A 17,861-nucleotide genomic window follows, 5' to 3' on the forward strand; every position below is an offset into this window, starting at 1 on the left:
CTGTGCTGACAGCTCAGGGCCTGGAGCCTGCTTTGGATTCTGTGTCTCCCTCTCTCTCTGCCCCTCCCCTGCTTGCAGTCTGCCTCTCTCTCAAAAATAAATAAACATTTAAAAAAATTTTTTTAAGAAGGAAGAAATTTAAGTACCCTGAAAAATTAACACGCTTAATCTAACAAATTGAGTAGAATACCTTTAGGTGGGAATCTGTTAGTAAATATAGCTAAATTAGAAATGTGCTGTTGTTAATAAAAGAATCAATTATATTTACTTCAACAAATGTGACTTAAACAAATATCAAATTAATGAGGATTTATTTAGTGCTCACTATGAGCCCAGTACAGATTGAAAATAATTATGAAATATGTACTATAAAAGTTAGGTGACAGTAGTGTGGTTGAAAGACTTCATTTTGGGCATCTTAACAGACCTAAGTTCTAATCCTGGCTTTATTATGGATTATAGCTGTATGACCTTAAGCAAATGTTTTAATCTGTTTGAGCATAGTAGTTAGAATTTGTCTGAAGGACCTGCTATCAGTAAAGTCAGATCAATGATACATGAAACATTCTGTAGTAATGCATGCTCATTGTACAAATTTGAGAAGTAAACTATTGAGATGAAAAAAATTTGTAGTCACATTGCCCAGATATAGTAATTGTTAGTATTTTAGAATATATTCTTCTTGTCTATTTTCAGTGCATATAGATACTTTATGAATGGAGTAAAAAAAATGTGTTTTAACAAATAGGGATCATAGTCTACATATTGTTTATAGCTTTAAAAAATCAGTATCTTATATAATGCTGACATTTCCATGTCCTTATTCTGCTGCTGCATGATTTTTTAATGCTTACATTTCATGTGTGTGTATATAAATATGTATATAATTTGTATATATATGTATACATATATATATAAATACAAATATGTATATAAAATATGTATATAATTTAACTAGTTTGCTATTGTTGGATTCTTAGGTGGTTTCCAACTTTTTAACTTATAAATAAGGCTGCTGTTAACCTATATTTAAATATTTTACATATCTGAATTACTATTTTTCATAAATTACTAGAAATAAACCCTAGGTAAATGGGTATGACCATTTTTAAGAGTTTTGACAAAACTTGGCTGTCAGAAAAATGGTACTAATTTTTCCCCCCCAAAAGAGTAAGAAAACATCCATTTCTCCATTACCACCTACAGTTGATACTATTTATTTATTTTTGGATAGGTAATACTTCCATATTATACAAAATTCAAAGAGCCCTATGACACTAAGTCTTCTTCCTGTCTCAACAAGCTACCTTGTACTCCTTCAGAGTCCTGTGCTAGGACTTACTTCTTAGGTATCCTTCCAGACATTCTGAATTTGGCACTTAAAAAAAGAAAAACCTTTACCAGTTTAATAGGTTGAAGTGGTATCTTGAAGTTTTGATCTTTGATTGTTAGTAAAAGTGAACATGTTTCATGTGTTTATTGGCTATTTTTATGTCTTTTGTGAATTGCCTGTTCATACCCTTTGCCCATTTTTAAATTTAGATGTTCATCTTTTTTTCTGATTTTATGAGAGCTCTTTGTACAATGGATGGAAACTCCTGTTATGTTACAGTTTTCCAAACAATTTTTATTTTATTTTATATTTTAGTGGACATTTTCAGTTTTCACATAGGAAAATTATGTATGTATGTATGTATGGTTTTATTTTTATACTTGATTCTTACCTATTTAAAATTTATTTTGAATACTGCTCAGAGATCCCTTTATCCCACATGTGTTCTTGGTGGCGGAGTTGTTTTCTATTGCTGTTATATTCTGATCTCTAGTTCCCTATTGTCAGGCAGAAAGAGCCAGAAAATTAAGAACATAGTTTTTGTTGGATTGCATGCCTAGAAAATTAGACAGTCTACTGTACTATGGGTGTTGGTGCCATCTAGTGTTGTATATAGAAAGTGAGGTCTATGGAATGTTCTGTAATTGACCATATGGAATAAATTCAGATGATCAGAGAAATTTAGTGAGTTGTGGATATTTGGTTTACATGAACAAATGACTTTATAAAAGGATTTTGACACATTGTGTTGAATCAGACAATGCTTGAATCATGTTATTTTAAACATTATGGAATGACCTTTAAGATTCCCCTAAACCTGTTTACTTTAGTGAAAACTGAAAAGTTTTAAAACGTCTGTCCAGAGCCTAGTGACTATTAATTTTTTAATTCCAAATTTAGAAATGCTTTGGATCTTTTGGAATTTGTATGTTTATTTTAGATTATAATACATGAAGCCAGCATTTATTTAGTTCTGGGTAGTATCACTTTAAATTTCTTTCTCTGTGGACTTTCATATTCATTTTTAGCAAATTACATGAAATTGTAGACTTTAAAATGCTCTTTTTTTTTCCCATTTGAAGTTGTATTGTCATTCATTTTTCTAGACTTTTTGCCATGTCTTAAGATTCAATTTAGTAGTTAATGTTGAAGTGCTATAATTTAGTCCATAGAGGGCATTATGTTACTGCGTATGGTATTAAGCAACATTGGTTAATACCTTTCAGTAATGGGACATATGTTTAGTTTCATATTTTTGTATAGCTCAGAATAATTAAATTTTTAAATAAGTTTGAAACTCCTGTGTAACGGTAATTGTTTCTTTATAAAAAAAAAAAGAATCTTGTTCTCTGTTTACAGAAAGTAGAAATACTTATTTTAGCTATTAAGAATGGTATACTAGCAATCCCCAACTTAGTAACACTTTAAATCTAAATGACTACCTCTTTTTCATTTATTTCCCTTGATTTCTAAATGTTGTGGGGAAAAAGAATAAAAACTTGATTTTTTTCTGGGATTGAGAAGTAGAGGAAGGAAAGAAATGGAAAAGGAGGAATATCTTGGGAAAGCTGGCTGGAGTGGACTTACTGCTTAGGTATTGCTGCCTATTCCAAAATACAGTCTTGATACAGTCTTGCCACTTACAGATGCAAGCCACACACACACACACACACACACACACACACACACACACACACAATTCATTAAAAGGTTACAGAGAAAGGAATAGAACTGTGTAGCAAAGTATGTGTGTGCATGTGTGTGCGCATGTGCTTGCGCTTGTTTAGAAAGGTTTTGGGTTAGTCCCTAGAATTGAATGGCTTAAAAATGTGCTTTTTTAGATGTGGTTTATGTACCTTGTCCCTACTAGTTTGACTATTACTTGTAGCATAACAATAATGTCTAAGGCTTATATAGGGCCTACTTTTTGTCAGGCCACTGTCCTAAGGCCTTTTGCTTACACTAACTCATTTGATCCTCACTATAAGCATAGCCCATATGGTTTTATATTTTTAACAGATTTGTATTATTTATTGTGTATTTATATTTAATCACTTTTTTGCTTAACTAACCAAACTGAACCCTTTTAAAACTTTTTAAGGAAGAAATGGGCAAATGTCACTTGATTTACATGAGTTAGTTTTTCCTGTAAACTTAGTAGTTTCAATTGCAAAGATCTTAATAATTAAAGAATTAGATATCATTATATAAGATCAAACTTTAAGGCTCCTGTTTTGACTTTTAATCTACCAGGGGAGCTTTTAAGTGTATTTAATGTTTTTTGTTTGTTTGTTTGTTTGTTTGTTTGTTTTTAATGTTTTATTTATTTTTGTGAGAGAGAGAGAGTGCGGGCAGGGGAGGGACAGAGAGAGGAGACGGAATCCGAAGACAGGCTCCAGTCTCTGAGCTAGCTGTCAGCAGAGTCCGATGTGGGGCTTGAATTTACTCAGGAATCGTGAGATCACAGCCTGAGCCTAAGTCAGATGCTTAACTGACTGAGCCACCCAGGTGCCCCAAGTGTATTTAATATGTAGGTAAATGGTTATTATTACACATTCTTGCTCTCTTAGACTGTTATTAAATATTTTGAGTCAAATCAAGTACCAGCGCAGGTGAAAAGTATAAATGGTAAATACCTTTGTCTCAAGAAATCTTTTTTCCCCCCCTCTCTCCTATTTGTGTAGTAATCTCTGACTTGAAAACAGTTTGGGTACTATTTTTGAGTGCTTTATTCTAATACAAAAGTATTTACATGTCTTCAGTTTCAAAGGATTCATTGTTAGAAAATTAGTATTATGGAAATATTTTATACTTACTGAATAGTTTGAGATTTCAAACTATTGTTTGGAGAAGCCAGACTTTTTTAGCCATAGTATAACTTAGCAACAGAGTTGTCAAATACTCCATTATGCATAGGTCCATTGAATGAAATTTAAAGTTAGGTATTAACTTTTAAGCTTAGAATAGTAGACTCTTTAAAAATTACTTTGCTTTTTTTATGTATGGAGTTAGAAATGCAGATAGTGAAAGAACTGAGTCCTTGACCAGGCCACTTCTGATACTAAGGATTTTGCAGTTTTTTACAGGAAGTTCCAGAAAATATTATACCAATTTCAGTGTAGCTATGTAGTCTTAAGAAGTATAGTACATAGACTATATATCTTATAATACTTCATTATATTACACATTTTAAAATGTTTTAGCTGATTTCTCATTTTATATTGCCCTTTGCTTGGTTAAACACTAAATCAGTTCAGCCAGTTGTGGAACATTTGTAAAGACATAATATTCTGCACTGGAATGAATGTCAGTTTTATATAGTTGAGCAAAAATTTCAGAAATTCTATGTATAGATTTGTTTTTGTATTTTTCAGTTCACTTCTGATTTGGTCTTAGGTCATTTTCCCAAGGCAAATGATATAATTAGCACATGAATATTTCTCTTCAAGCTGGGTCTATTAATAGTACCTGCAGTAATGTTTGATAGATATTTATTGAAAGATTGAGTTGTAGCAGGTGATGATTAGGAATAAATGTATATTCTTAAGTCTGGATTTCCATAATTGTAAAAGAAGAAAAACTAGAGAACATTACATTAGAAAGATGAGACTCCCGAGATAAAATAAAACCTTTTTTCTTTTGAAGTAGCATACACTGAGTAAACATTAATAATTTGACTTTGTGATTCTCTACTTACACCCTCATAAGGATACAAAATGCTGAATGCTCTAAGCCTCAATAAACGGGAGAAAGTAAGAAGAGATTCAGCATTTCCCAGGGTTGAAATTTAAGCTATTACTTTTTTTTGGATCAGTCCATTTTTATCTTATTAGATAACTATTGATTTTAGAGTTTTAAATGAGACAAAACCAGCAGCATAATTCACCCATGTACGAAAAGAAAAAACTTGCATATGGCTGTAAGTACATTTCGCATATAATCAATGGTTAACTGTGTCACAAGAACAACCTTCCTTTCCTTTCTTTGGTAGCACTCCCCTCCCCCTGCAAAAGTAGCTCCCTTTGGTATGAGCAACAAGCAAAAGACTAGAACAATAAACACATAGGAAGAAGGCGGTAGTGCCTGAGTATTAGTAGCCTAGTTACAGATTGCACTGCGTCAGACTGTTCCACACCCAGAAGACGTCAGGTGACTTCAGTCCTGCTGCAGTTGTGCAGCAGAGACTGCAGACTTCGGTTGAGGAAACGGATATTTCATGTCTCACAGGGTAGATTTGTGCAGTTGCAGCTTTTCTGTTGGTATGCATAATTGATAATTGCATCTGGAGGGGGCAGATCGTGACAAGAGATGGACTGTCAGAAGAAAAATTGGAAGGATAAGGGTATATCTGCTTTTTAATCTTCTTTTCAGTTTTTTTCGTGTGACCGGTAATATGTTTGTATGAATAAACTTTGCAATTTTAGACACATTTTGGATTGAAAATGAAACCTATGAAAGGTTTAGGAGTAAAGGATTAAAACAGCTATTTGGTATGTGTTTTTATATTTGGTTGTGTATGAGGAAATGTCATGCTGTTCTGTTTCACTGGCATTTGATTTAGGCTTCACAGTCCTGTAGTTGATTAGGTTCTATTCTTTAATCTTGAACATTGTAAACAATATAATTTTAACATATTTCATTTGTTGGTCACTTTGGTGTGATAAATGTACATAGCTATCTTTGCATTACATAATGACATTTTCTGTGACTACGTTTTTTTTTTTTTTAAAGCTGATTTGGTGTAGCTGAAATTCTATCCAAGATTTGTAGGTAGCAGAATACTGCGTTTGCAATAAGCTTGTTTCTTCTTTGGAAATCTGTTTAAACCTTTAAAGTCATTACCATTCACTTTTTAAGTAGATTATATTTTTATGTATCTTGAAATCATTAAAATGTATGCACAGTAGTTTTAAATGCATGTCTATATTTAAGTTGTTAACCTTTGTCCTTGTAGTAACCAATCAGTGATCTTGATCCCCTTTCCTCCCCCTTGAAAGCCCAGCAGATCCTTTCAAGTCTCAGTGGGTCATTGTGTAAGAATTTAAGCCCATAAGTGATAAAATGTTGACTGTAATGAATATTTTAAAAATACTTTATTAAAAAATATTTTTAAAAATAAAAATATTTAATATATTAAAAATATTTAAAAATGGGTTAAGTGTCCCATTTTTTTAAAAAAGAGAAGGTGGTAGGCTATATATCTGACCACTCATAATAAATTGTTAACAATTATTAGAACTATTTTTAAGTAGTCCACATAGACCTTACTAAACACAATTTTTTTTTCTGGCCATATTCAAGTTTTATAGTTTCTAAAAAATGTTATTTCCTTTTATGGCAGAATTATTAGCAGGATTGGTAATAATGTTTCTAAAAGCAATATGTGGGGCTAATTACAGTAATGTTCATAACATCCTTTTAAAAATTGGTTCAATAAAGAAAGGTGGGGAAAAGGTGAGTTTGAGATTGAGTTCACACTCAGATATTAGAAAGATTTTTATGAGTTATAATTTAAAGAATAGAAAACTATACAGCTTTGAAATTTTACCTTTATGGTTTCTTTATATGGGAATTTAAGGAAAAGAACGATTTTTATTTCATCTTTCTGACCATTAGCATTACAAAAGAAAGGTGAATTGATACACTAGTTTTTGATAATTAAATTGTTAGTAGTGATAACAGTACAATAAAACAAGCCTTAAAAATAGGGAAAAAGTTGTATCAGGGCCTACTCTGCAGATATGAAGGTTCTGTATTAATAATTTCCATCTTAGACCATTTAATAACATCTTAAGTTATTTACTTGCTGAATTTAGGGATATTTTGACACAGGAGAAATTAAGATCCAGTATAGCCCATATTATGCCAGAGATTTATTTTGATTATTTTTAGACACTCAGTATAAAATTATATTTACTCTTAGAGCTCTCCGGGAGCCTGTATGTTAAATGGAATGGCTTAATATTTTAGTGCTTGTCTTTGGGTTTTTTTGTTTGTTTGTTTTTTTTTTTTGTTTTGGTACCTGTCTTTCTGATTTACTGGTGAAGTTCTATTTTATTATTTATCAGCAGCTAATTTTAATGTTGTAGATTATAGGTTACAACTTAAATGGAAATCACTGAGGAGGTGAATCTGCCATAGAATGAGTTTTCCTTATATGTGAGGAAATGAGTGTTTTTCATTTTATGATCTGGGCTCAAATCTAGACTCTAGGTACATTTAAAAAAAATACTTGGGTCCATATTTTTTTCTGCTGTTCCCCTCCCTGCCTCCAGTGCCAGGGTTGAAATACAAGTCAGGGCTCATAACGATGATGAAGTAGAATAGTGTGACAAAAATGAGAGATACTTTGATTTCAGTGTTTTAAAAAGTTGTTTGGTTGTTTTTGCTGATTAGGCAAAGTAAGGCATTTTATCTTTCAGGCCAAGACTAATAGTAATAATTTATATTCTTCTATATGTTTTTTAATCTTCAGTTTTCTATTCTTAGCACCATACTTACATAATACCTGAGATCCATATGGGTACTTGATTATTGGGGTTATATGGAAAGCATTGATTAAGATTTTGAAGAGGTTAGAATAGGAAGGAATGAGTAGGTTTTGAGGGTTGGGTAGGGTGGAAAAATGTGATATAACCTCTAAACAAGGTATAAGTGAAAGTGAGTAGAGCTTTTGGATAGAACAGTATTTATAAGACAGTAGTTGAAAGGTAAGATTGATACAGTCAAAGAATGTAGAAGATTTGCAAGATTTAGGTCAGGTTTCCTCAAACTTCACTGAAGATGAGAGAGAATCACCTAGTGCTTCTTAAATATTCAGAGTCCTGTGATTGTACTCAGACCTACTGAATCAGAATTGACAGGGGAAGGGTCTGGCAATCTGTATATTAAACATCTTGGTGTAAGTAATGTTATAATCAGGCAAATTTAGGAAATACTGATCTTGGTTTTTAAGTTTCTGGTCTGGTAATTTAATTTTGGCCAGAGTAAGGCACTTAGCCTTTTTGGTCTTGATTCAGTTTCCTCATTTGCATGATTTCTAGGCTTCCAGTTTTGAAGTTCTCTGTCTTTATGAAAAGATACCCTGGACCAGATTGCAGAGGACATTGGCTTTTGGATTTTATCATAAAGGAAATAAAGAGCTTTTGGAAGTTTTAAAGTTAAGAATGATAAAATGATTATCCGGTTTGAAAGACTGGTTTGGGGTGCTGTAAAAGATAAATTCAAGTACTTAGAGGCAGAAGTTAGGATGACTGTATTTGTGCCCAGATTTAAAGCAAATAGTGCCCGAACTTGGCCTGAAATAGGAATGAAAAGGAAGTGACAGATTTGAGAAACTCAAGCGAGTAATACTTGACATCTGACATAGATTTGTAGGACTAGAATGAGGGAGGTTTTCAAAGGACAACATGAGATTCAGTCGCGTTGAGACTGGCAGTGCCAGTGCTTTTTAGTGTCAATGGAAATAGGCACAAATGATGCCAAGTTCAGTTTTAGAAGCTTGAAATTTGAAACGATTATAGAATTTCTCTGAAGCTCAGAGAAACGTCCGGTTTAATGATAAAGAATTGGAAATTGGAATGGCTAAATACTACAGAAAAGCTGTTTACTATGAAGATTGAGAAATGGTTGCAGACCCTGTTGAATGAATTTTAGGAACATGTGCAACACTGTCCTTGGTTACTAATGCTTTTTGAATTTGGCAGTTAACACGCTGTAGGCGATCTTTGAGAGAAGTTTCTGTAGTGTGGGGACAGAAGTGTCCCTAGCATTAAAATCCAATTTGATTAGATCTTAAGACGAACTGCTTTTGGCCCACTTGTGGAACATATTTCTTTGCAGAGGTTCTTGTTGGCCCCCTGGTCTTTACTTCTGATAAACCACTTTCAGTTTCTTTGGAGGCTTAATGTTAACTAAGTATGTGGGTATGTTTGTTTGTTTGTTTGTTTGTTTTTAAGGTTTTTTTTATGTTTATTTATTTTTGAGAGGGAGAATCCCAAGCAGGCTCTGCACTGTCAGCACAGAGCCTAACGTGGGGCTCAAACTCAACAAACTGTGAGATCATGACCTGAGCCAAGATTAGGAGTCGGACGCTTGACCAACTGAGCCACCCACGTGACCCGATATATGGGTACAGTTATATGTGCATACTGACATTCAGGTAGAGAGGAGCAAGAATCTTGCTGTGTGAAATAAATGCCTCCCTTAACTCCTGTGAAAGCCAAAAAGTACCTCAGAAGGGAACTGTGGAGTTAATCAATTTTGAGACCTGTTTTTGGGAGGAAGGTCCTTGCTTTCCATTCTAAATTTAGTTGAAACCCAATGTTTAGGCAGTCATTGGATATTTCTTTCACATCTTGGTTTAGCACAACACTATATTTGTATATACACAGATACAGATATATATAGAGAAATATATAGGTATATACATATTTGTTGTATTAGGTGTCTTAAAGAGTAAAACTGTTGTTTCACATGGAGTGGTTTTGTTTTGGTGTTTTTAGTGGTGTGTGTGTGTGTATGTGTTGGGGGACATATGGTACATTTTGTTCTGTAACCTTTCACTAAATGGGGAAATATCTTTCATTTAAAAAATGTTCTATATTGTTTTAATGGCTATAGTATTCTCAGTATGTACAATTAATCTCCCCTAGTTAAGTATTCAAGTTCCTCATGATTTTCCAAGTATAAACAATGCTAAAGTGAATATAAATCTTTGTTTTTAATCCACGATTATTTCCAAATTGCTGGTTTATAGTATTTTGGCTTTTGGTTCATGGTGCAAAATTGCCCTCCAGAAAGATGATACAAATAATAATAATTATTATTATTATTTTAAGATGGTACAAAGTATTATACAAATGTATGGAAGTGTCTGTCCTGAAGCTTCGGCCATATGCATTTCTGATGGTTTTAACTCTAAGATAGTCAGTTTTAAGTAGTTAAATCACTTGATGAGAACCAGGTTTATATTAAAAAATAAATTTGCAAATGCTTTCCTCTATCTGTGGTTTAAAGTCTTCTATGTGGGAGCGTTGGTGGAAATACCCTCTCTCTTTTATTTATTTATCCAAGTTTGGGTATTCCTAATTCCTTACTAAGACTCTTAACTGGTTTTCCCAGTAAATCCTATGTATTGCAGCCAAGTTAATCTTCCTAAAGTGTCGCTATAATCATAGCACTTAAGGAGTTTTTCTTTACTTTTCAAATTAAGTTCATACTGTCTATCCTGGACTTTCAAAAGGCATTCTGTGGTTTAGTCCTAACTATTATAACCTGTCTCTCATTGCTCTGTCTATAGACACATTGAAGGACGTGTTCCCTAAATATGCTAGTTCTTTGAACTTGCTTGTCTTTTTTCTGTCTAGAATGCCCCTTCTCCCATTTCATTTTGCCCAAGTATTACTTACCAAAGCCCCAGTCTTCCTTGTGGTCTTTACTTATCCTCCCATGTGGAGGTTCTCCAGTGTTCCTGCAAGCTGTGCAGAGTCAACAAGGAGACTGATCAATGAAGCCACCTCTGTTTCTGCCTTTGTGGAATTTAGAAGCTAGAAAAAGTCAAGAGATCTATATCTATAGGTAGGTGTATAGATGTATATAGATATGTCTCTAGATTTACATGTATATCTAGCCTGTGAACTCCGTGAAGGCAGAAACAGTGGTGGCTTCATCGTTGGGTTTCTTCGTTGATTCTGTACACCTCAGTGATGTAAGAGGCTGGCTGAGAGCTGTGATGTTCAGCTGGGTTTATTCCTGGCCTGGAACCCTATACATATATTCTTGAAAAATGCAGACAAGGCATCTTACTAGTGTTTTATTCTCACTTCCTCATTTTGTAGGTAAGAAAACCAAGAAGAGTAAAGAGATTAAATTATTCAGGACCACATAGCTTATGGCATGGGGCTTTTGTTTTTATTTTACAATTTCTATTTGTACTTGAACAACTGAAGATTGAAAAATGTAAATTGACCCATGTTTTGATTTTTGCTCATTTAATAGGCTGTATCATCTTATTGAACATGGTGTATATTTCTTTTTTGTATGGTCTTTACTCTGCAATAAAATAGGCAGTAATCTTTCACATTAGCAGTGAAAGAGGGTAGGTGTGGTTAGTTGTTGAGTATTGTCAAAATGTTAAGCCTAGTGAGGATTCTGTGAGCCAGGAGTATAGTTTCTCTTTGTCCTTAGAGATTGGATTACATGCTTGAATATAGGAAAAATACTTAAGCATTGAATAAAATTCTTATTCTGATCTCTAGGTTCCCTTGTTATTTATTCAGTTTAACTCATCTCATGCTAGAATTTAGGCTAAATTATGTTATTAAATTTAATTTAACCAGTGTTTCTCTTTGCATCTTTGAAGTAGTATTCTGAGACCAAATTTTTTGTTTCTGTACTTCATCATGGATAATGCTGACTTTTGTTAACTGGTGTGTGTGTGTGTGTGTGTGTGTGTGTGTGTGTGTAAACTGGCTTTCACGTTTCAGTCCAATCACCATCAGACACTTATGTTAGGTATTGATAGACACTAAAATACTGTTGTCTCTCCTAAAATACTGTATCACCACCATCTTATATTTATTCTATATAGCATTTACTTAAGGAGCTCAAAGCAACTTAAAGATTAAAAATGAGCAAATGATAATGGTATCTCTGCAGGTCCATTGTTAAATGCTAGGCATTGACATAGATTCAGTAATTTCTACTCTCAAACTACAGACTTGTTAAAATTATGATTTTCATAAGAATAACAGGAATTATAGCTGTTCTTTGTTGTATGCTCCCATTGTGTATTTTTCTCATATAAACTAAAATAATGTAAAATATGTTATTTAGTATTCTGATATGAATACTACCTCCTTTAATCGTCTGTACTATCAGCTAGTTATTCATTGAGCATTTATATTCAGTGTGAATGATAGGTATAAATGGTTATAGAAGTACAGATCTTACTTGACTTATGATGGGGTTACATCTGATAAACATATCATAAATTGAAAATACTGTAAGTTGAAAATACATTTAATACACTTAACCTACTAGCCATCATAGCTTAGCCTACTTTATTATTTTTTTTTACTGGTTAAAAATTGATTTAAAATTTTTAAAGTTATTGTTTAATTTACATTCAAGTTAGTTAGCATATGGTGCAACAATGATTTCAGGAGTAGATTCCTTAATGCCCCTTACCCATTTAAACCATCCCTCCCCCCCCCAACCCCTCCAGTAACCCTCTGTTTGTTTTCTATATTTAAGGGTCTCTTATGTTTTGTCCCCCTCCCTGTTTTTGTATTATTTTTGTTTCTCTTCCCTTATGTTCATCTGTTTTGTATCTTAAAGTCCTCATATGAGTGAAAACATATGTTATTTGTCTTTCTCTAATTTCGCTTAGCATAATACCCTACAGTTCCATCCACGTAGTTGCAAATGGCAAGATTTCATTCTTTTTGATTGCCGAGTAATACTCCATTGTATGTGTATACCACATCTTCTTTATCCATTCATCCATTGATGGACATTTGGGCTCTTTCTGTACTTTGGCTGTTGTCGATAGTGCTGCTATAAACACTGGGGTGCATGTGTCCCTTCGAAACAGCACATCTGTATCCCTTGGATAAATACCTAGTAGTGCAATTGCTGGGTCGTAGAGTATTTCTATTTTTAGTTTTTTGAGGAACCTCCATACTGTTTTCCAGAATGCCTAGCCTACTTTAAACATGCTCAGAATATATACATTAGCCAACAGTGGGGCAAAATGATCCAACACAAAGCCTCTTTTACAATAAAGTGTTGAATATCTCATGTAATTTATTGAATATTGTACTGAAGTGAAAAACAGATTGCTTGTGTAAGTTGCTTACCCTCGTGATCCCATGGTTGACTGGGAGTTGCAGCTCACTGCTGCTGCCCAGCATCAAGTGAGAATATCATACCACATATCGTTAGCCCAGGAAAAGATCAAAATTCAAAGTATGGTGTCTACTGAATATGCGTTGCTTTCGCACCATCCAACGTAGAACCATCTAAGTCAGGGACTATTTAAATATCATTGGTTTACCTACTACTGAAGTTCATTTTCTTTCCTTGTACTAATAATTTGCTTTGAGTGCCCTCCGCCATTCCAGTCTGTTAAGATTTTCAAGTTTCTAGAGTTAGGGAATAGTGTGTTTTCCATTTAGTTTATTAGTAGAAAATAGAATTTTGAGCAGTGATTTTCTACTCCTAAGGTTTGGTTCCTATTTCTTGTAATGTTGTAATGCTCAGATGCCAACAAGAAATAAAATTTAAACTATAGTATAGTATAGTTTGTATAGTCTTGTATAGTAAACAAGAAATAAAATTTAAACATTGAACCAATGTCTGTTCTAATTTTAGGTTTACATTTGTGTACGTCTGGATCAATTCTAGTAATTTAAAATAATGACTCCATACTTAACCAAAGTTACCAGAACTCAGGTGTTTTATAGGAAGAGTCCTTATTTTTACGTACTTTACAACTGGGAATTGTTTAAGTTTGTGCAGGCAGGGAGAATCATTGGTTAGGACTATGTAAATTTAACATGCTCAGGGAGAAGATATTTATTTAGTTTTACCTTAGAGAAAATGGAATTAGCTATATAAATTTTCCTGTGGAGGGAAAATTATCATGGTTTAGAGAAATTGGAAGTGGGAAATTAGAATCTATCTTCTGCTGTATTTTTTGCCTTTTAATAAAGCTAGAAATAGAATGTGGGTTTTTTTTTTTTTTTTAACGTTTATTTATTTTTGAGACAGAGAGAGACAGAGCATGAACAGGGGAGGGTCAGAGAGAGGGAGACACAGAATCCAAAACAGGCTCCAGGCTCTGAGCTGTCAGCACAGAGCCTGACGCGGGGCTCGAACTCACAGATTGCGAGATCATGACCTGAGCCGAAGTCGGCCGCTTAACCGACTGAGCCACCCGGGCACCCCAGAATGTGGGGTTAAAGGAAGTATTGAAAGATACATGAACTACTTAAGTAAATTGATGAATTTAACTTACAATTGAGGCCTGTACGAGTACTGATATATTCCTTTAAACACAAAATGTGGTATGGTGGAAAAAGTAAGACTTTCATGGTCAGAGCTGAATTTCAATCTATGACCTTACATAATAATTTAATACCTCTAAGCCTCACCTGCCTAATGTGTAAATACTTAGTAGAGGAATGAGATTAGTGATAATGTATGCAAATTACTCAGAACAGTTCCTTGCTCAGAATAGGGGATTACTAAATTATTATAGAAAAAGCAGGCATAGAGTTTATGCTGATTTTACTTGAAATGCTTTTTCTGCAGGTGTGTGGTGGTTGAAATTGGTCAGTATACTGTAATGTTGTTGGAAGTAAAGCAGGGAAAGATTTAATGATAAAAGAGACAAGGACCTGAAATTGTGTGAGATCTTCTCAGAAACTCTAGTTATAGGGAAGAGCAGATGACCAAGAGAGATGCTAGTATTTTTGTCAACTATTTGGTTGAAATACTTGGTAGCAATAGTAGGGATCCATCAATCTGAACTGCTCACTGAAACTAAATTAGCAGTGCTTTCAGAGAAAGTTGAATCACCCTTAAAAAAAATCTGGGCTTAGTTAATAAGCATTGCATGTAATATTTGATTGCCCAGCTTGACTTTGTCTCATAAGATACTAGTTAGTTCATCAAGCAACTTACACAAGCAATCTGTTTTTCACTTTCAGTACAGTATTCAATAAATTACATGAGATATTCAACACTTTATTGTAAAAGAGGCTTTGTGTTGGATCATTTTGCCCCATTGTTGGCTAATGAACTAGTTAGTTCATCTGTGAAATCTCTTTTCAGCTTCAACTAACTACTTAGTTTGATGTCTGTTTTCTAATTTTATACATGGGGAAACTAGGTTAAGTGATCTAGTCTAGGTCATACTGATTGTAAATCGAAGGAAGAAACAGGACACAAGCCCATCTTAACTGTCTTTGCTTAAAGAGTTAAGTTCCCGCTCTGCACAGATCTTTTTCTGGACCTCCACCTGTCATTTATTAGCTTGGTGAGTGCTCACTTGGTGGTGGTAAAAGCTTATTACACGGGGCTAAATGATCAACTCTGAGTTTGAGTCAGCTTTTCCTGGCAATTGGGAAGAAATTGATTTAAAGTTGTGGTTCCTAATAAATACATAATGATTTATATAAAGCTTATGGTTGTGAAAAATAACAATTTTTATTATAACTTTAATATATGTTTATTAGTTTCTTATTTCACTGCCTGACTTTATTAAAGAAAACTTAATATTTGCTTTTGCTTAGGAAGAGGCATTGTCCTGCCCAGCCATTCCCTGTACTTAACAGTATTTTTAGGACCAAATAGTTCAGCTTTTCCCCCCTAGACAAAAGATTTTAAAATTGAAACCTGGCTTCAGGCTATTCAAGGAAGAGCTAGTAAGAATTTGATTTGAAGCAAAATGTAATTGGATGACTTTTGCACGTAAGGCATGGACGGTAGCACTATTTTTAGCTCTGACAGATGACACTTTATGATTACCCAGTGTAGGCAAGCAACTCTTCTTACTCTAGATTGGGCCAGAGGTCTTTATTTTGAAGAAAAGATTGTAGTGTAGAGAGTTGTTTTTAAATAAAAATATTAGTTTGATAAGGATGCTGCTGCTCTGCCCACTGCACAAAACACTAAAAAGTTTTCACATTTTTATTTTGAAAATAAAAGTGGGTAGGCACTGCAGGGAGTAAATAACTTTTTTCCTAAACAACCAGAATGTATTGAAGTTAATCAGCATTATTTTAGTACAGCAATGCATAAGCATTTCCCACAGTTATAAGAGGAAAGGCACTGTTAAATTAATCTCAGATCTTTAAAAGGATATTTCATGAATATTTAATTTTTAAAAAATATTTTTATTTATTTTTGAGACAGCATGAGCAGGGGAGGGGCAGAGAGAGAGGGAGACACAGAATCCGAAGCAGCTCCAGGCTCTGAGCTGTCAGCACAGAGCCCGATGCGGAGCTTGAACTCAGGACCACGAGATCATGAGACCTGAGCCAAAGTTGGATGCCCAACCAACTGAGCCACCCAGGCGCCCCTCATGAATATTTTATAAAAGAGTAAAGTTAAGGCTACAGTAGGTTACCTTGCATGATTAACATTTTATTTTGCAGTGTAGAAGGAGACCTCAGGATCCGTGAAAGATTAAGTTTTTCTTGCACAAGCCCTTTGTCTTAATTTTGGTATCTCAAGAATAAAGAGACCATTAAACTCTTTATTCATAAACAGAACTAATAAGTACAGAAGAACCCCAAATCAGCATTATAGTGAACTTAGAGTTCTTATTTAAAGATGCCCTTTATTTTAATTTGAAAATAGTATAGTCTTTAAATGTTTCTGTTCCTAAGAATAATCTGGCCTTTATTCAGACAATGCAGCAAATATTAATGAAGCAGGTAATGGGAATTTAAAGATGAGAGGTATTCATCAATCCTTCAGGGTCTAGTAAGAAGAGACAAGCCTGTAAAACAGTATTTGCTGTTTTATAAGTTACCAGACAGCAATGCTATTTGTTACTGAATAAGTATAGATATCTGAAAGTAGTTTAAATAAAACAAATGTGAAATCCAAAGCCCCCCAAAAAATTGAATAAGTTAATTTACGCCAGTTTGTTTTAAACTGGCATAAAGTATGCATTCATTCTAATCAATCAGCAATATCTATTGAAAGTTTAGTTGATTGAGGCTTTGTGCTGAGCTCTGGGGATATGGTAAATAAAGGCAACATGCTGTCTTGTGGGGTTTACAACCTAATAAAGAAACAGATGTTAAAACAAGAATTTTTTAAATTTACTTCTAAATTCTTTTAGGTATAAAATTCATTGATACTTAGTATATTCACAAAATTATGTAATCATCATCATTATCTTAATTCCATGATATTTTTATCCATACCCCCCAAAACCCCATACCCATTAGAGTCACTCCCCCATCTACTTCTCCCAGCCCCTGATGACCACTACTTTCTGTCTCAATAGCATCACCTAGTCTATATTACATATAGACATTACATATAAAGAGAAACATATAATGTGTGACCTTTTTTGTTTGGCTTCTTTCACTTAGCATGATGTTTTCAAGGTTCATCCATGTTGTAGCATATATCAGTGCTTCATTCCTTTTTATGGACCAGTAATACTCCATTGATTGGATCTACCATATTTTGTTTATCCACTCATCAGTTTTTCAGCATTTGGGTTGTTTCCTCCTTTTTGGTTATGAATAATGCTACTCTGAACATAAGTTTTTGTATGGGCACATGTTTTCTAGTCTTCTGGGTGGAAATTTCTAGGAGTAGAATTGCTGGGTAGTATGGTAACTAACTTTTTGAGGAATTGCCAACCTTTTTCACAATGGCTAAATTTTACATTTCCATCAGCAATTTAAGAGGGTCCCAGTCTTTGGGACCTTCTTGTCAACACTTGTTACTGTCCATCTTTTTAATATTAGCCATCCTGGTGGGTCTGAAGTGGTATCTG

General features: G+C 33.9%; 1 protein-coding gene across 4 annotated transcripts in view; it reads left to right on the forward strand.

Moving 5' to 3' along the window:
• The window catches only part of RTN4 (reticulon 4), a 72,533-nt gene that overhangs the window by 30,944 nt on the left and 23,728 nt on the right, over nucleotides 1–17,861 (forward strand). Inside the window, exon 1 of one of the 4 annotated variants that reach the window (XM_058684103.1) lies at nucleotides 5,447–5,675. The exons of the other annotated variants lie outside the window; for them this stretch is intronic. Within the exon in view, the coding sequence (XP_058540086.1) occupies nucleotides 5,642–5,675 (34 nt within the window). The 5' untranslated portion in view covers nucleotides 5,447–5,641. Of the gene's footprint in view, nucleotides 1–5,446; nucleotides 5,676–17,861 lie in introns of those variants that run through there. 4 annotated transcript variants of the gene reach the window in all.

This window comes from Neofelis nebulosa, chromosome 9 (assembly GCF_028018385.1).
Source record: "Neofelis nebulosa isolate mNeoNeb1 chromosome 9, mNeoNeb1.pri, whole genome shotgun sequence".
NCBI classification, from domain to species: domain Eukaryota; kingdom Metazoa; phylum Chordata; class Mammalia; order Carnivora; family Felidae; genus Neofelis; species Neofelis nebulosa.